General features: G+C 37.7%; 3 protein-coding genes across 3 annotated transcripts; 1 reads left to right on the top strand and 2 right to left on the bottom strand.

Moving 5' to 3' along the window:
• The first annotated feature begins 1,970 nt into the window (after positions 1-1,970).
• Positions 1,971-4,141, top strand: GLC (HXXXD-type acyl-transferase family protein). Its single transcript, XM_086246942.1, has 2 exons — positions 1,971-2,507; positions 2,918-4,141. Exons 1-2 carry the CDS (start codon positions 2,016-2,018, stop codon positions 3,917-3,919), a joined length of 1,494 nt encoding a protein of 497 aa, XP_086103068.1. The 5' UTR covers positions 1,971-2,015; the 3' UTR covers positions 3,920-4,141.
• A 1,199-nt stretch (positions 4,142-5,340) lies between these two features.
• On the bottom strand, positions 5,341-9,255 carry FT (PEBP (phosphatidylethanolamine-binding protein) family protein). Its single transcript, XM_086246943.1, has 4 exons — positions 8,809-9,255; positions 8,077-8,138; positions 7,938-7,978; positions 5,341-6,005 (listed from the first exon to the last, which is right to left on the bottom strand). Exons 1-4 carry the CDS (start codon positions 9,004-9,006, stop codon positions 5,782-5,784), a joined length of 525 nt encoding a protein of 174 aa, XP_086103069.1. The 5' UTR covers positions 9,007-9,255; the 3' UTR covers positions 5,341-5,781.
• Positions 9,256-12,298: 3,043 nt separating this feature from the next.
• Positions 12,299-13,480, bottom strand: LOC147280569 (protein ANTAGONIST OF LIKE HETEROCHROMATIN PROTEIN 1-like). Its single transcript, XM_086246346.1, has one exon. The coding sequence runs from the start codon at positions 13,478-13,480 to the stop codon at positions 12,299-12,301; it is 1,182 nt and encodes a 393-aa protein (XP_086102472.1).
• Between the last annotated feature and the right edge of the window lie 7,139 nt (positions 13,481-20,619).

Here is a 20,619-nt window from a genome sequence, read left to right as displayed (position 1 = left end):
CACTTACCTCAAATTCAAAACCTCTCAACACACACCCAACCCATTACCAAAATACCCTCATTTCATTACACATCCTCCCTTATTTCCCTCTATTTTTTCTCTCATTCACACCCCCCTTCCCCTGTTTTTTTTTTCTTCTTCTTCTCCAGCCAGCCCCTCCACCCAACCCACCTAGCCCTTCAACCCCCTCACCCGACCCACCCCTCCCTCCTTCCCCCTCCGGCCTCCCCCCTCTACCCAACCCACCTAGCCCCTGCTCAGCCGCTGCACCAACCCCCCCAGCCCCTGCACCACCAAAACAGCCAACCCACCGACTCCCCTCAGCCGTTGCACCGACCCCCCTCAGCCCCTGCACCACCAAAACAGCCACATTCTTCTCTCTCTCTCTCTCTCTCTCTCTCTCTCTCTCTCTCTCTCCTCTCGCCCAAGCAAATAGCAAAAAAAAAAAAAAAAATTTGCAGGTGGTTCGGCAGACCAGTGCCGAACCCGTCGGTTTCGTTCGACAGGTAACCGCCGAACGAACCAGCACTGGTCTGCCGAACCACCTGCAACTTTTTTTTTTGTTGCTATTTTCTTGGGCGAGAGGAGAGAGAGAGAGAGAGAGAGAGAGAGAGAGAGAGAGAGAGAGAGAGAGAGAAGAATGTGGCTGTTTTGGTGGTGCAGGGGCTGAGGGGGGTCGGTGGATTGGCTGTTTTGGTGGTGCAGGGGCTGGGGGTGTCGGTGCAGGGGCTGAGGGGCTAGGTGGGTTGGGTGGAGGGGGGAGCCCGGAGGGGGAGGGAGGGAGGGGTGGGTCGGGTGAGGGGGTTGAGGGGCTAGGTGGGTTGGGTGGAGGGGCTGGCTGGAGAAGAAGAAGAAAAAAAAAAAACAGGGGAAGGGGGGTGTGAATGAGAGAAAAAATAGAGGGAAAGAAGGGAGGGGTGTATTGTCTTTTTTTTTTTTGGTTTTTTTTTTTTTTAATAGGGGTGTGCAAAAAGAAAAAAAAGGGTGTGCAAATAGTAGCTCTCATTAAGTATTATGAAAACAGCCAATTAATTAAATATTTCACAATGTGAGAGTTAAATTAAGGTCGTGTCCGTACTTACGGTTGCCTTACATAATTACTATAGAAATATTATTTATTGATTATAGCTTCGTCTTATGACTCTTATATAGTTATACATTTCATATTGATCAAGTCATCAAGGGGACCGAGACTCCATGGTGTTCATTCATTTTCTTAAATCTTAAATAATTGTGATGGTTAGGAACGGTAATGTAAACTGTTTGACATTTTTATCATACTCCCGGCTTGCATGCATCTTCAAGATTAATTTGAATAGAAGCAAACCATGGCTGGTATGTACACACTGACTCATGACACGTACGTGAATAACAGATTAATGACTGCTGTACCAATCAGTTAATTATCACTTTGCCTCCTTCAATTGTTATAGATATATTTCCATATATGCTGAAACTTTATCAAGTACAGTACTCAAATCTATATCTATATGCATGATTGGCAAAACTGGCCCAAACATGTTGAACCTGGAAAAAAAAAAAAAAAAAAAAAAAAAAACAACCGTCTCGACCACACTAATAGAAAGGCGTGCAGGTGTGAGAAAAAGTTAGCATTTTATGACCCAACCAGCTGCATGCGTCCCCCACAGGGGCAGTGCTCAAATAAAACCCTCTCTCTCTTATTGGGTGTGCACTGAATCACTGATCGATACATCAGAGAGACATTATGTTTTAACTTTATTGGATTCCATTTTAACACAGCTGCACACTATATAGTATGGGGCCTGGACCAGGACCATATATATACATCTATTATCTATATATATATATATATATATAGAGTACTCAGTACCACAATTAATATTTGTGGTTAACAAATTTCAATGATTCAATTAATTGCATCATCTTAAAAATCTTTAATTAATTAATTGCATGTATATATATATATATATCACAATTCACAGGGTTCCCAATTGATATTATAGGAGATCTAGATCGCTAGCTTCAAGACGATCATGGGAACGACGTCGAGCCTCCGTGATGAGCATGTAGATAATGGCGATGAAACAGTAGGTGGAAGCCCTCCTCTCCTCCGAGACCTCAAGGTCACTGTCCACCACTCGTCTCTAGTTTTCCCATCCCAACAAACACAAAGAAGATCCCTCTTCTTATCAAACATAGACCAAGTTCTCAACTTCAATGTCGAAACCGTCCATTTTTTCAGTGCCCACAAGGATTTTCCTCCCCAAATTGCAGCTGAGAAACTGAAGGAGACCCTAGCCAAGATATTGGTGCCCTATGATTTCTTGGCGGGACGATTGAAATTGAACCCAACCACAGGTCGCTTAGAGATCGACTGCAATGCAGCCGGGGCAGGCTTCGTGGTGGCCTCTAGTGACTATGCATTACAAGAGATTGGAGACTTAGTTTATCCTAATTCAGCTTTTGCGCAACTCGTTTCCACCAAACCACCGGATGCTAATGATCACCCACTTTGCATTCTGCAGGTACATATATTACATCTAGTGTACATGTTTCTTAATTTAGTTCCTTGTTATTTATATATTTTACCATTAATAATTCTGCATAAATAAAACAACTATGAGCATTTTGTATATATCATGTCTCTAAAAGTACGTTTAGGGTACAAATAGTTTTATTCATTCATGTTTAATTTATATATTCATCAATCGGCTAGCTACAATTAATTAAGATTGTGATAAATTAATAATGCACTTGCACTGTTGCACATGCGGACTTCCCAGCCATTATAACTATAGTCGGGGTAGCTAGGTGTCTAGCAAGCTAATTAATAGAGTCCACATGTGTGAGGTGAGATGGATGATAAAAAATATATACTGATCGATCGCTCTCAAAAGTTTAATTTGACTATTTAATTATTGAACTAACATAACAGGTGACAACATTCAAGTGTGGTGGATTTGCAATGGGCTTATCAACCAACCATACAACATTCGATGGTTTAAGCTTTCGAGTGTTCTTGGACAATCTAGCTGCCCTGGCTGCCAACAAGCCCTTGGTAGTCATCCCTAACAATGACCGTCATATCTTAGCCGCTCGATCTCCGCCATGTGTCACATTTCCCCACCCGGAGTTACAGGAGCTGAAGGTGCTGCCAGGATCTTCATCCGGAGGCGAAGACATGAACCCTACAGTGTTTGAATCCACCGAAGAAGAGCTGGACTTTAAGATCTTCAGGCTGAGCTCCAGCGACCTGGCCGAGCTGAAAGAGAAGGCAGCAAAACCCACCACGAACGGTACAGTCAGTAGTAGTACGAGTGGACCCCACACAGTTGAAAATAAGACACGTAAGATGAGTAGCTTTAATGTGGTGACGGCCTTGATTTGGCGGTGCAAGGCATTATCATCAGCATCATGTGAGAATGATAGGGATAGAGAGTCAAGGATTCTTTATGCGGTGGATATAAGGGAGCGGCTGAATCCAGCACTGCCTCGGTCGTACACAGGGAATGCAGTGTTGAGTGCGTACGCACGTGGCAAGTGCAGGGAGCTGGAAGAAGGGCCGTTCTGGAGAACGGTGGAGATGGTGAGGGAGGGAGCAGAGAGGATGACGGATGAGTACGCGAGGTCGGTGATCGACTGGGGAGAGTTGCACAAAGGGTTTCCTCATGGGGAGCTGTTGGTGTCATCATGGTGGAAACTGGGGTTTGCAGAGGTCCAGTATCCATGGGGGAGGCCCAGGTATAGTTGTCCTGTTGTATATCACAGGAAGGATATTATTTTGCTCTTTCCTGATCAACTACCACTTGATCATGATTATTCATCAACTGCTGCTGTTGCTGCTGCTGCTTCTGGGGTTAATATTTTGGTGGCTCTCCCTCATAAGGAAATGCACAAGTTCCAAGCCCTCTTCCATAACTTCTTGTTAGGCCACTGAAAAAAATAATTAATTCAAATTCAAAATAAACTTTCTCTTAAATTAATTACTTATATATAAAAATGTAACATAATCAATCTGGTATTGTACTTCGATCCATCATATGGCTTCATTCTTGAGGCGTAATTAATTGTATGCCTACTTAAATTGATATATATATCATATATCATATATGTGTGTGGGTTTCTCTCGTCTTAATACAATACAATATTGTGTGATTCTTTCCCAAAATGTATGCGGGATTCTTCTTTCTTATATCAATACCCAAATTAAATCCCACACTAAAGTAGTCCAATCAGCAGCTTGGACAATGTCATATATAGTTTTTTTTACACATAAATATGTCGATCATATATATATAGTTAAACAAATAAGAATAATAGAAAAGTACTTCACTCGCTATATATATATATAGTATATGTATAGTATAGAAAGCCAAATATGTGGAGTCACGCTTTTTATATATAATATATATGTATATATATAGTTGCATGCATGGAAACACCATTGTCAATGCGCATATATGGAATTAAATTCATCAAACAGTTAAGAAATGAATAAGAAGAGGACTACGAATATATATAAATATATCTATATTATATTTGAATATTTTGATCGATATATTAAAATTAATACCTAAATTTAATAAACAACCATAATTTCAAAGCGCTTGGTCACCACCGATCACTTGGCCACTACTGAGCGCTTGGCAAGCCAGCGATCGCGCAAGCGCTGCCCAATTAAATTTCAAAAGCTTGCTTCTGGGTCCCACCTTGTCTTGGTTTCAAGGAGGTCAATTGGTAATAAATGTGTCAATTTTTTTACTTGGCTATTGATAAGTCAATTCAATAGCCAGCTATTGACCTCCCATTGCAAGTGTTTTTTCTTCTACAATGCCAATATATTGAACTGGCCTCATATGTATTGCACATACTCTAATGTCAATTCAATTTCAGTTTATTAACATTTTTTTAGAAAAAAAGTTTGCAATGGATGTCAATGTCAAAAATTAAATCGACATGGGTGTTAAAAAGTCAATGAATTGATATGCAAATTGCAATTGACTTCACAAATAGAAAGAAAAAGCTGGACCCACTTAAAAAATAAGATGAATGTGAGGAGAGAGAGTATACAATTGGCGACTTCTGATTGGTCAAAACTCTTCCTATATTTTCACTCTTACCATTTTTTTGGGTATTAATTTAAAATTATTTAAAAATATTAAATATTGGACTCATTTGAAAAATTTTAGTGAGACATTTTGAATGGTATAATTTTTAAAATCATTACATTTATAAATTTTAATTTGTAAAAGAATATACAAAAAGTGATTAAAAAATATATAAATATTGACTTATATAATTAACTTGAACCATTATAGCAAAACTGTTTCATATCAATTCAATTATTGACACACGATCAATAAAACTTGAATTGAATTGACATTGACCCTCAACTATTACACCCATATTTTGTATTGAAACAGTACAACATCATATCCCGAAACCGAAGAAGATGGTTAGATGGAGTACTGATCACTACGTACTACGTACGTATATGAGTTGAATAACTTGGCCAGCTTTAAATCCCATCGAGCTAGCTAGCCTTACAACTTACAAGCATCTCCATGCACTAAGTACTAGACAATGTTGCAGTTGTTGGAAGTGAACGAGTAATGCCAAAACAAGCATGTGCACACCCGTGCTGCACTAGTACTTAATAGAAACTATGCATAGTGACTGGCAAAAAGCTAAATTATCATTCCTTATTTTTTTAAATACCACACTAATTATGATCTTACACATATTGGTTATTGCCTTATAGGTCCATTTTTAATTGAACGTATAATATCAAAGTCATCATCATCTTCTCCTTCCGCCAGAGCCGCTCTCCCTTTGACAGTTAAAATAGACGGCAGCCACCGGCAATCCAAGATTATAAAGCTCAGCAAAGTCTCTGGTGTTAAAATTCTGACGCCACCCCGGAGCATACACAGTTTGCCTACCCAATTGCCGAAACAACACCAAAACAAAGCGATGAATCCCCACTGTTGGCCGCGGACTTTCATAGCACACTATCTCTTGCCCTGCAACATACGTATGTGCAACCATGTATTTATTATATACATATATTAATTTTATCAACGAACCATCGATCATACTGTTAAATAAAAAAATTGTCATTGATTGTCAGCTTAAATGGATGAGAATTGAGAATATGAAAAGAATAGGATTCAGCTCTTATAATTAACCAAATAATAAAGCCTTATATCGAAGACCAAAAGCCCGAAAGGCCCTTTATTGTAGAGCTTAAGCCCAATACGACATAGCTAGCGTGTGTTGTCCTTTGGATTATTTTCTATGGAATTCAACTTTTAACCACTCATGCATGTTCACCGTTGACCTCCTAATGGTTAAAAGTTAAAACATACAATTAACTACGACTGATTGTTTGTGGGAAATTCTACGACTGCACACAGGCATTTTATGTCGTCAACAAAAAGTTACCACTTACCATTTCTAGAGTTCTGAGTTATTAAATAAACGCTTATGCAAGTGATAGCCGACGATCAAGATAATTGTAATTAACTTACTAAAATCTTGATTGAGAGTTACCAATTACTTTCTGTCAAGTTTGTTGTAACTCGAAGATAATTAACTTGATTTTTTCATAGAGTTACCACAAATTTGTCGAGTCGCTTGAGAACAAGGTAACTTTATGTCAAGTTTATGGTAACTCTTGTTGGGTCGCTCAATAATATGGTTAGTTACCATTTACTTGACCCATTATTGAAGAACTAGTAACTTCAAATCAAGTTTGTGGTAACTCTTTCTAATAGGCCTATTTCAAAAGTTACCACTTCTTAATATGTTGCTCAAGTAAGTAATAATTAAATCTCCATCAAATTTCTTGTCACTTACCACTTTCTTGATCCAAAGTTACCTCCAACTTGAGCCTTTCTTCAAAAAATGGTAGCTCTATGTTAAGTTTATGGTAACTCTATAAGACATAAGCCTTTTTTTTTCATAAAGTTACCACAAACTTGACTCTGACTTACCATTTCTTAACAGGTTGCTCAAAAACAATGTAACATCTTATTAAGTTTTTGACAACTAACCATACTTTTGATCAAGAGTTACCACTTATTTAACCGATTATTGAAGAATCAATAACTCTGAATCAAGTTTGTGGTAACTTACCACATTATTGATTGCTAGCTAGCACTTACTTGAGTGTTTATTTAAGAACTTGTAACTCCATATCAAGTTTGCAATAACTCTTAGTAATCGGCCTATTTCAAAAGTTACCATTTCTTGATATGTGGCTCAAGTAAATAGTAAGTAGTAAGTCTCCATCAAGATTCCTGTAACATACCTTTGGTAATTACCACAAACTTGACTCGGAGTTATCTTTTTCTTAAGCAACTTGTCAAGAAATGGTAAGTGGTAACTTTTTGTTGACGACATACAATGACTGCAGTCATTGTAGAATTTCCCATTGTTTGGTGTGGGTATACATCAATTAAATTAAAATAAGTAAAAAGTCATATATATATATATAATCAATACGGTTAATATGAGAGATAAAATAAGAAGAATAAGTAAGAGGCAACATATTTAAGGGTTAGATTTACTTCAACCATACATGTACCCGATATTGGTTTTACAATCCTATATATATCTAAAATAGTAATGTTAATAAAAAAATCTAAAATAACCATGAAATTAAATTTCAAAAAATCCGTCGAAATTTAGAAGAAATTTCCATTGTTCTTTAGGTTTTGAAATATTACGGAATCGAAATTGTCGAAATTTTTTAAAAAGTTTTAATTATTTTAGTCCAAATTTCCAACGAAATTAAAATTCTTTCGAAATTTCTATATTTTTTAACCTTTAAAATTTGAAATTTAATTGCTTGAAAATAACAAGGGCATTAGATAAATATATATATATATATATATATTTATAACGCAATTCAATTAATGAACCATTGTAAAATGTAGATAAAAAGTACTCACCGAAGCTTGCCCCAGTTGTTGCTGGAATGTCAGTCACTAACCTGAAAAGGTAGGAACAATTCACAATTCACAAGTTACTGAGTTACTGAGTGTGTGTGTGTGTGAGAGAGAGAGAGAGAGAGAGAGAGAGAGTACACACCAATGCAAATATTCCTTTAGGTTGGGGTCACTTGGGCTGGGTGCATCAGGATCCACCATGACCTGCAATTGATGGAAGATAAGATATATGGAGGAAATCAATTAAAAGCGGCCATATATAATTTATTGAAATTAAACCCTATATATATATATGATCAAAATTAACAAATTAATTAAAGAAAAACTTAGAGTTCAGTTCATTTTATAAGTGTTTCTTAGACTAAAATCGGTAGTGATTTAAGATTTTTAATTAAGTTTTTTTATTTTTCTTCTTTGACGGTTTTATATTAGGAGGCACCCTAACATGCAGCCTCTACAAAGCACAATCTACACCTTAGGAGAGAGAATACCCTTCAAATCGGAGAATGACTTTATTTTGAATTAAAAAGATTTTCTTATAAATTAAAATGACTTTATTATAAATTAAAAGAATTTTTGTATAAATTATTATGAATTAAAAAAAAATTATAGATTTTAAAACACCCCGGTCTCTATTTAAAAATAATTTGTTTAAAGAATCTAAATTTAATTATCTCTTAATTAAATTGTGCATGCAAGAGAAAGAATGGTCGAGATAACTTAATTAAAGATCCATGCATGAGATGGAAGAAACAAATTAATTAATTAATTAATAGATAGAGTGAAAGCAGTAGTACGTAGTAGTAGACTAGTAGTGTTGCAAATTAATAATATAATTAATATTATCTAAAAACTAACTAGGTAGGGAACTTACCAGAGTGTAAAAGGTCCTAAGATCATCCCCACCTATATCAACTCTAGGTTGGTTGACAACTTGGGAAGGTTTGAGCTCACAGCCATTGTTAACCTCCCTATTACCGTAAGTCACCCTCAGAGAAACCGACCTTGTAAAGAGGTGTAAAACATCTCCTATCACTCTTCCAACAACAAGGGGGTCCCTGTCCCTAGGCATATTGACCTACGAGGCACAAGCAAGCTAGCTAGCTACCTAGCTGATCAGATCGACGAGCTGATCGATCAAGTATATATGTAAATATACAAATATATAACTTAGCTGTGGCTAGGGCTAGCTAGCTTGCCGCCTGGTTTGGTTTGTGATCAAACTCCAGAGACCCATTGGCTATTTATATTCGATGGATCAAAGGAGCTGTTAGATGGCATCATGGTATCTGCCCAGTTAGCAACTGCTTTTGTTTTTGTACAACCAATAGAATGTAGATTCCATCTCTTTTGCCTTTTGCTAGCTTGCCTCTCATATTTTCCTATATATCTTTTGATTCTTACTAAATTCCTAGCTTTCATCAAAACATGGCGCTCATGATATATGCCCTTCCTCTTTCATCAACTGTACCTAAAGTAAAGTAAGTCAGTCATATATGCAATAGTAGTGGACCAGCTAGTACTTTTAATTTATTCCCATTCATCCATCAGACTACACCTGATATATGCCTTGTCGGTTCCCCTGCCCATCATCGACTCATCGTACACCTCAATTGTCCGCATCTGCTCTTTGCCTTTTTCCTCCAAAATAAACTTCTGGCTACCATTCGACCAAAACAAAATAATTTCTAGCTACCTACCTAAGCTACCTACCTATCATATAAACAAAAATATATATTAAAAAACTCATCCTGAGTATACTCATTCGGGTTCTTAATTACTTTGATTTTCATTTGAGTTTTTATGAAGATAAAATATATGCATTACCTTTAAATCTTGATGTTTCATTTTAAACTGAAAAAAAAAAAAAAAAACTAAAATTCTATTTTGCATTTCCAATACATGGCCGGCGTGTAAATATTGAAAATAAGAAGTTCGATCACATAATATACTTTGTTTTACAGTTGAGTACGTTGAGGATTTTGATTTCATTTTGTTTTAATTAAAAATTATAATTAACTAGTAATCTCAATCAAGAATTTTTCGTTAATATTATTATAACTTCCGTAAAAAATTAATCATGTTTTCGACACATGATCAATTTTTGAAGATAAAAGTGTCTATTCCTTTAAAAAAAAAATTACAAAAAAACAAAACTAAAATAATTAGAAAAAAATAAGTTTTAAAAAATAAAACTAAAGTATAATAAAAAAATTAAAATGAAAAAAAAAAGGGTGCCCTCTTTCTCTCGCTCTCTCTCTCTACTGGGCGCGATGCCGCCGGGCCCAATCACACACAAGAAGAACCCCACCTTATTGTCATCGTCGAAGGGCATAGGACGGGAGAGCAGAGCAAAGATGTCCTTTTTAGAGAGGTTTTGATACCTCTGAGGAGGCAACAAATCAGAGGACGCCACACTGCGAAACGCCCTGTTGAGCCTCGCTAGGTTTTAAATCACCGGCGGAGTCAGGTACATGAACACGCAGGCCACACAGCTCTCCGGTATGTCCCCTCCGCCAGGTTCGAGAGCGACGCCCCCATGTCTTCTTCCATAACCCTCCCCCCCAATATCACAGTCTATGTAAAACTAATGTATTTTGCTCAGGTTATGGTGGTCCGTACAGTGTCTTCTTATTAGTTTTTGTTTTTTTGTTTTTTATAACTATTTTTTAATGATTAAATGCTTTTGCCCTTAAAAGTATTTTTTTGTTTTTCTTAACGGATAATTATAGTCTTAGACTCTTAGTTGGATAAAATATGGTATAATGAAGTACTTTTATAAATTTTTTTAAAATTATTTTGTACACATCACGATTTATTTGTCATATAATAATAATATTATTAGTGTTAAAGTACCATCTTGCCCAACCCATGTTTATTAATTATTAGTGTTACAGTGTAACTGTGTTTGAGAAAAGTTGGAACACCAATACTTATTGTTTTTTCATTGGTCGTCTTTGACAAATCATCGAAGCGAGAGGGATGGTCATTGTCGTTGCCAATTTTCACGGGGTAATACTGCATGATGCTTAAGAATTATTTCCACAAACACTTGATTTAAGTGGTTACTTTTTAGCCCAAACACTCAAACAGTAAGAGAGACTGAGAGAGAGAGAGGAATCTGGGAGAGGGTTCCAAACTCCAAACAGACCTAATCAAAGCAAAAGGGAAAGAGGAAAGTGGTACCTCTTACATCGATCCATATTGATTTTGTACAGTGTGCAAATCATATTTGATATTTCAATTCATAAATTATAAGAAAGGTGATGGAATAAAAATCAAGTTCTTTTCTAGGGGAAACAAAATGAAATATATATACACTTACTTTTCAAATTGGAATGAATTTTTTTTTTCTTGTAATGTATTTAAGTTTTGTAGGATTAAATAAGGTTAAAATAGTTTTTTAAAAAATTTATGTGACAATGACATAAATTTTAAACCAATTATTGTGGCACCTAGCAGATATTTTCTTCATTACTTTATTATATATGCAACTTTTTATGCTATATGTTTCGGGTTCCTTTTTAAGCGTAGTGATATTATTATAACCCTAGGGCCGAGGCCCGACCTAGTCACCTAGCTAGCTAGACATTTTCATTTTTTATTTTGTATGAACTTCGTAGTTCGTACTGCCTTACTAGCTAATTAATACTGTAGCCGTTATGTCATGAGTCATGACGACTTGATTCTAGATTTCAATGATCTGTCACTAGCTCACAGCTGCCATATATGTAATATATTGGATTATTTCTTTTATCTCTCTATCGACAGTAATTTTTTTAATTTTTTTTTTTTTTTTTATAGTGCAGACTGCAGAGGGTAGCGGTTATAGAACACATATTCATATTGTGGTGGTAGGCTGGTAGTTAGGCCATCTACAGTGGTGAGAGTGAGAGTGAGAGCAAGACATAACTTGAAAAGTGATTTTTTGTCCTGAGAGTGAGAGTGATATGTGCTGAAGCTACAGTGGTGCTGAGAGTAAGAGCTGAGAGTAATGTAATTGTATGTAATTAAATTAAGCCTAGGTTAGATTAAGTTATAGTTAAGTTATAATTTATAGTTTAAATATTTATAAAAATTATACCATTAGTTTTATTTTAAAGAGATCTTTAATATAAGGTCAATATTGACTATATTTGAATTTATAATTTTATTACCTAAAATATAAATTCTATATTTTGTCTCCACCAATACCTTTATTTCATTTCACCAACATAAAACAAGAAAATTTAAGACAAACATAAATAAACATAAACAAATAAAACAAAAAACAATCACAAACAAACACAAACACAAACACAAACACAAACACAAACACAAACAAACACACAATGGTATTGGAGACATCTTCAACATTTCGGCGTTCATCGCCGGCGTCGGCGTTGTGCTTGACCACGACTTCCTTCTCGCGTCCAAAGGTGCTGGACCAAATCATTCTTCAGTTGCCGGTGGAGTGTTGTTGACCGTATCAACCTAACCCGAGAAAGCCGTTGCTCTAAAAGAATTGGCTGATAACTTTGGCCTCCATCATATGGTTCAGTGTCATACCGTGCCACAGCCCGGGAGATTCTTTCCTGAACGTGGTCAATGTCATCGTCCGATTCATCGTCCTCGTTCTCTGGACGCTCGTCCTCAATGATCATGTTGTGCAAAATTATGCATGTCTTCATAATATAGCCCAGATCATTGGCTTTCCATCCTCTGGCGGGCTTTTTTAGAATCTCCCATCTAGCCCTCAGAATCCCGAACGCCCTCTCGACATCTTTCCGGTAGGACTCTTGATATCTTGCAAATAGCTGACTTGCCTCTCCTACCGGATTCGTTATTGTTTGTATAAGCGTGGCCCATTTGGGATAGATCCGATCCACTAGATAATACCCCATTGTGTATTCATTGCCATTAACCTTATACTTGATCTGATGGTTTCGCATCTGCTCCTCATCATCAAAAAGGTGTGAGCCATCCAATACGTTGATGTCATTGTTGCTCCCTGGAAAACCAAAATTGGCATGCCAAATCCACGTGTCGTACCCGGCAACGGCCTCTAATATCACAGTTGGGGTGTGATAATGGCCTTGATATGCCCCTTGTTGTCCTACTGGGCAATTTTTCCATTCCCAATGCATGCAATCCAGACTCCCTAGCATACCTGGGAATCCTCTTTTTTTAGCCTTACGCAATAGCCGTTGGAGATCAGCCACTGTTGGTGTGCGGAGGTATTCCGCTCCGTACACCTCCGAAATAACTCTTATGAACTTCTTGAATGACTCCAGCACTGTGGTTTGGGCAATTTGGAAGCCCTCGTCTGGGGCATCAGCCGAGTACCCAGCGGAGAGCATTCTCATGACCGAAGTCAGCTTTTGCTCTGGCGTACAGCCCCATCTTCCAGTAGCGTCTTGTCTTTGTTGGAAGTAGACATCTTTGTTGCACACATCTTGCATCATCTTTAAGAATAGTGATTTCTTCATCCGATAGCGTCGTCGGAACATCTCTTCAGTATATCTTGCTCCAGGGTCGAAATAGTTGAAAGGCCGGGGCATCCTCATCCGCGCTCAATTGAACCGCTTCAGCTTCGGTATCGGCATCAGTGGGGGTGTCGGTTTGTGCATGTTGCCACTTCACAAAGTGTTGCATCTTAGCAAAACAATGGTGCCAAGCAAAAGGACGGTTTTTCGGGTTTATTGCTTGGTATCGTGCGTTGGCAAAGGTCACATAGTAATATGAAAACAAATTAATGAATTATAAATGGTACTCAAATATTTGAATTTAATTATCACAAATATTTGAGTTTAACTAGCAAAAATAAAGTATACACAATCTCAAATATAGTACACACATATTGATCAAACATAAATATGTGAATTTAATTAACAAAAATATTTGAGTTTAACTAGCAAAAATAAAGTATACACAATCTCAAATATAGTACACACATATTGATCAAACATAAATATGTGAATTTAATTAACAAAAATATTTGAGTTTAACGAGCACAAATAAAGTATACACAATTTAAAATAAAGTACACACATATTAATCAAACATAAATATGTGAATTTAATTAATAAAAATATTTGAGTTTAACTAGCAAAAATAAAGTATACACCATTTAAAATAGAGTACACACATATTAATCAAACATAAATATGTGAATTTAATTAACAAAATTATTTGAGTTTAATTAGCAAAACTCACCGTATCAATTTGATTTTGCCCGCTAGTGCGTGATCGTTCGGCCGCCAAGATACATTTATGATATTTCGAGGTGGCTTGCCCTATTTTCTTGAAGTGAGCCATGACCGCCCCAATTTGTCGCCCATTCCTCACGGCGAGAGGACATTTCCGAATAAATTGATCGTACACTTTATTCCAAAATTCCATGTTTCTTTGATTGGATCCGATTTCACAATCTTCCGAATTTTCTATCCAAGCTTCAACAAGCGCTACCTCTTCTTCAATGGACCAATTCTTTTTCCTTGCATTTTCCATGATTGGAAAAAAAGAATTTTCTAGGAAAAGTGAGGTGATTTGAATAGATTGATAAAATGAATGAATTGGATAGATAGATGTGTGAAAAAATGAAGTGTGAATGCTCAATTTATAGGAAAAATGATGAAATAGCCGTTATAAATTTTTCAGAATTTTTAAATATTTTTTCGAATTTTTTTTGTATTTTTAATTGCATTATAACGGTCAATTAATTCTAGCCGTTGATCTCCAACGGATACACTCATCTGAGCCTCCAGACGCTGCCACGTGTTGCTGCCTTTTTTTTTTAATTGAAACCGGGCTTAAAAAGAGGACCGTTGATCTGCAACGGGCAAGTGATCTGGGCCAACGGTGTGAAGCAAGCGCGCGTGTGGGCGAGTGGGAGGCAGCACCTGCGCTGAACAGTGGCGTGTCGGCCACTTTATCTCCTCCCTCCGAAGTACTAGTATGCCCCTGCCAATAATGAAAATTCCGGACCGTGCCTCAGCTTTTTCAATTTGTCAAAAGCCCTTTTTTGTCTTTTCGAGTTCGGTGCTTCTGCTGGTGAACAGTGGCTTGTCGGCCACTGTTTTCTCTCCCTCCGCAAGTACAAAAATGCCCCTGCCAATAACGAAAATTCCGGACTGTGCTGAAGGGTTTTAATTCTTCTCTCTGCCCTTTTTCGTCTTTTCGATTTCGGTGGGGCCCACTGTGATAAAAAACTCACACACTCTCACTCTCAGCCGGATCCTCTCCTCACCCTCAACTCTAACCCTCACTCACCCTCACTCTCATTACTCCGGCCCACTGTAAGCAAAATTAGAGCTTCAGGGCACTCTCACTCTCACTCTCAAGCTCACCACTGTGGAAGGCCTTACTAGTTAATTACTTTTTTGATAGTTACTAATGGGATTGGGAGTAGCTTGCTAGGGACAGATTATAGATACATGATGGATCCATCAATCGAAAAGAAATCGTCAACAAAGAAGATAAAAAACGGGACACTGAATAAAATGGCCGGGTAATTAAAAAAGGGCAAATTACACAAAAGTACCTCAACTAACCACCTTGTTCACTTGAGTACCCCAATAAAAAAAAGTTGCTCGGAGGTACCTTAGCTACTAATTTTGCACACCCAGGTACCTCCGTCAACTATTCCGTTGGAGAGGCCGTTAAGTGCCTACGTGGCACACTGACATAATGCCACGTGGACAAAAAAATAATAAAAAATAAAATAATTATTTAAAAAAACTAAAAACAAAATAATTAAATTAAAAAAACAAAAAAATAAAGAAAAAATACAGCCCCTCTCTCCGCCTCCCCCTCCGTCTCCCACCCCTCCCTCTGAGACCCTCCCAACCCCAGCCACCCACCCCTCTGACCCCAGCCACCTTGCCGCCGGCCCCACCCACCACGCCGGTGACCCACCCCGACCCCTTTCATCTCTCTCTAACTCTCTCTCTCTCTCTCTCTCTCTCTCTCTCTCTCTCTCTCCCCGAAACCCCAGCCCAACCCCAGCCCCGAGCCTTCCTCCTTCCTCCTCCCCCGCGTCGGGTTCGCGCCATACAGCGACTGAATTCCCAAAACGTCGTCGCTCTGGAGCTCCACCTTTTTCGTCATGGACGCGATCGTCGGGTACATAATTGACTCCTCCACCGAAGAGTGCCCCAGCCCCAGCAGATGCCCAATTTCGTGCACTGCCACTGACTCCAAGTCAATCGCCGACGCCACAGATGACGTGTCGACGTCGCCGGTGATCACCCAGTTCTCGTCGCTGTCCAGGTGGAACAACCCACTGAGTTGGGTGGTCGAAGCGGGGGAGGAGGAAGGAGGAGGGCTCGGGGCTGGGGTTGGGTTGGGGTTTCGGGGGGAGAGAGAGAGAGAGAGAGAGAGAGAGAGAGAGAGAGAGAGAGAGAGAGAGAGAGAGAGAGAGGAGAGGGGTCGGGGTGGGTCGCCGGCGTGGTGGGTGGGGCCGGCGGCAAGGTGGCTGGGGTTGGGCGGGTCTCGGAGGGAGGGGTGGGAGGCGGAGGGAGGGGATGAGCTGCATTTTTTCTTTATTTTTTTGTTTTTTTAATTTAATTATTTTGTTTTTAGTTTTTTTAAAAATAATTATTTCATTTTTTAAAGTTTATTTTATTTTTTATTATTGTTTTGTCCACGTGGCATTATGTCAGTGTGTCACGTAGGCACTTAACGGCCTCCCCAACGAAATAGTTGACGGAGGTACCTGAGTGTGCAAAATTATTAGTTAAGGTACCTCTGAGCAACTTTTTTTTATTGGGGTACTCAAGTGATATAGGATGATTAGTTGAGGTACTTTTGTGTAATTTGCTCATTAAAAAACAAGTGAGAATTGGTATCCATCATTCTAGTACTTTAGCTTCTAATTCCAAATTCCAAGTTCCAACCATCCATTGACCCATATATATGGATATATTATATATATAACTGATTAATTAATTAATTTTTTATTTTACTTTTTGGTAATAGTGGGGGCCAAAAGCCCCAGGACAACAAAAAAGAAACTAAAAGAGGGCCTTAGCCTAGGATCTTAGATCCTAGGCAAGGAGCTTCAATGCCTAAATCAGTCATTTGATCAGCATCACCATTCACTTCTCTATACACATGAACCACCTTGCAACTTCAATTCTTGCTAAGCATCTCTTGGCAACTAATTAGACTCAACAGTAACTTCTCTGTAATACAAATTTCAAGCAATTTTAATGCATCTTTTATATTTTACGCTAGTCCAATTAATTATTTAATTGAGCTAGCTCTAAAATATAGAGGATGGAGAAGATAAGCAATTAAGGGACAAAGTGCATGCCAACAACGAAAAAACAAAAGAAACGAAAGTTGGCAAGGAACAAAGGACCCGAGAATCGATTGGATGATGTTTAGCAACGCACTAGTTTGTCGACATGAACATGGCATGAGTATCGATCACACACTTTTATCTGTTAGTGATAAACAAAGCATTGGTCGCCAGAGAACCTTCCCAATATGGAAAGTATTCGCTTGGTGCGTGGTGGACCGGTGGGTAAGCCGTAAGCCACAACTCCTCCTCCTATCCGAATTCCAATATCCGCCCATAAAGCTAGCCTTTAAAGCATATGCACTTTATCTCCATCTCATCATATTCATCATTCATGTATCTTGCGTTTTACCAATTAAATTCCACATAATTATTATACGCCCATAATTAAAGTCCACTCTCCACTTACAAAAAGTGAAAAGGGAAACCATCCTTTTGCTTTTTCAAGGACCTGATAACAACATTCATCAATGAATTTCATGAATCAAAGCCTATCGATCTGACTTTTGTGCTTATCCCTAATCCCTCTAACATATATACTTTCCTCTAATTTCCATTTTTCCTAATTACGTATATACACATAAATATTTTCTTCCAAAAAGTTTGACACCATAGCAATAGCAATGTTATATATGCTGCTAGCTAATTGATCCAAAATAATGATAATAATAACAATATTATACTATAAATCTAAATTATTAATTGATTAATTAGTTGAATCTTTACTTTTCTTTGGCCATGGTTCGTTGAATCTTTACTAAATATGTGGATTTGTTCCATATCTACTGTTTGAAACAAATTAAATGGTACTCCATATATATGTACAAGTTCTAGGAATATAAGAAGACAGTCCCACTCTCATCAAAAATGCTTTAAATCTAATTAGTTTGTATGCTAATATAGTGCTAACCACCATTTTGAGCCCACTACACTATTTAATTTTATGATCTAAACCGTTCATATTTTAGGTATTCATTCAAATATCAACTTTGCAAAAAATCATAAATCATTTAGCCACTTGATTATCATTACAATCATTTCATGTTTTATTGAAACACTTGTGTTCGTCCATTTACATGAGCACAATAAGTCAACTGATAGTTGGCTAAACGATTTCCAATTTTGTTGATTTTTTGAAAGAATGATATTTGAATGAGAATCTAAAATATAAACGATTCAGATAATGGGATTACAATGTGTAATTGACTCAAAATGATGGTTAGCGTCATATTATTTTACTAATTAATTAGCTTTAGCTAGAGTGCTACTCATATATACATATTTAATATAAATTATAATATTCTTATTATAGCTTGTTAGTTCAGCTGTTATAATTTAATTAATTAATATTAATGGGCTTCAGTTTTTGGTCTGAATTTTCAGTCATTTCAGTCATGGACTCATGGGTTCATAACTTCATAGTTGATAGTTCATTGTTGTACTTGTCAATTGTCATATCGATAAATCTACAACAGTTGGGTACGTATTTGTAGTTGTCTACACGATCTAACATACATAAACATACCAAACATTCCACAATATCGTCGAACATGGATACAGAATAAACTATATGTTGGTTAGTCGTTAGTCGATCTATTTTTGGAACATGAACATACACAATGAATATATTCGTGCATATATGGGCCGTCATTTGTCAACTTCCGTTACTTTTGAATTGAAATCACGGACCTCATTTTTGTTAGGCCCAGTATAGTCTTACGCCCTATATTCGATTGATGGGATTTTCTTTTCTATCCCGGGGTTTGATTTTTATCATATATTCCAATGTCATAAGCGGGGTGGATAACGTATTAAACATTTAAAATTATCAAATTTAAATGCATACAGGTGATGGTAGTAGAGATGGAAGTGGAATGGTGGCAGTGGCGACATTGACAATGATAGCGAAAAAGTGGTAGTGGCTACGATGGTATTTGTGGTGGCAATAGTGGGGGTAGCAGAGAATGCGATGGAGGAAGTGGTGGCAACGAGGGTGGCAACAATGGTATTTGTGTGTGTAGAAGTACTAATAGTGCCATAGTGGTAGTGACAAAATGGTATTCCAGATCGGGGGTCGCGCCGGCCACCCATGGTGGTCCGGTGAGGGAGGGAGGCAGACAGAGGGGAGAGAGAGAAGATGGCAGAGAGAGGGAAGAGAGAGAGAGAAAGGAGATCGGGCGGCGGGGAGGGCTGGGTGGGTCGCGTTGGCGGCGAAGAGGGCTGGGTGGGTCCCGTCGGCGGCAGGGAGGGTTGGAAGGGGTGGCCGGCCAAAATTGGAGGGTTGAGTTTTTTTTTTTATACAGGGGCAAAATGGGCAAAAATGGATAAAAAATCAATGGGGTGGTGAACTCAGCATTTTTGGGTGGTCTGAATAGCCCCCCCTAAACCAAATCATCCAGTACTATGCACCGTCAACTACACGAATAACAATTACTAAGAATGTGCCAAGAAAAAGGGACTATGAGTACAAAAATAGGGATTGTGCAAAAAGTGTGGGAAGTGGAACTTGAAGCCAAGTACTAAATGTCTATATAAAGGTCAAATAATCTAAATATTAGGTATGAAAAATATGTTTTTTTAAAGGAATTTAGACACTTTTATAAGTTATTATGCAAGGTAATAATATTTCAATGTGGGACTACACTTCACATTCTCGCATGCCTCCGCACATGACCACGTCACTCAAGCCAAACACGTGGATAACTTATACTCATATACTTATACTGAGTGACGTGGATAACACGTGGCTATTTGGCCTAACATAGATGGGTGAATATGCTCTGATAATAGAAAAGAATCTAGACATTTATACCAAAATCGATTGACAATAAAAGTAATAGTCAAAAACTGTTATAAGTTACTATGCAAAGTTATAATATTTAAATGTTGGACAATACTCTACATTTTCACGCTTTCAATATTTGTATCTCACTATGACTTAGGCAATTAAGAGTTTTCTTACACCCTTCTCCACCCTCATCATGGCCATTGAAGATAATGTCTTCTTTTTAAGACCAATGAAAGATGATCATTTGTTGGATGCATTTTTACGTGAGATTTTATGCCCCAACACTACCAAATGTCATACCTTTTCCATGAAAGTATTTAAAATTTCTTATTAATTATGCCAAATAAGAAAATTAAAGATTGTCATTTCTCAAATTATAAATTTATAACTTCCAAGTTCAATTTTCTAATCACTGTTGATCTTCCGAAAAAAACACACAACGTTAAGAAATTGTAATTTGAAGCATATTGCTATTCCACGCCGCCACGAATCCTCGCAAGTGAGAGGCTCACCACGTGTCTCATTTATCGGTGTCTAAAGACACCTCAGCTCGCCATAGCGACAACCGCGCAACCCAAAGAATTCAGGCGCCAAAGTCGAAAAGGCACAGAGCG

Source organism: Dryas octopetala, chromosome 6 (assembly GCF_963921425.1).
Source record: "Dryas octopetala chromosome 6, drDryOcto1.1, whole genome shotgun sequence".
NCBI classification, from domain to species: domain Eukaryota; kingdom Viridiplantae; phylum Streptophyta; class Magnoliopsida; order Rosales; family Rosaceae; genus Dryas; species Dryas octopetala.
The sequence above is the reverse complement of the archived record's forward strand: the minus strand, read 5'-3'. Positions and strand labels throughout refer to the sequence as shown.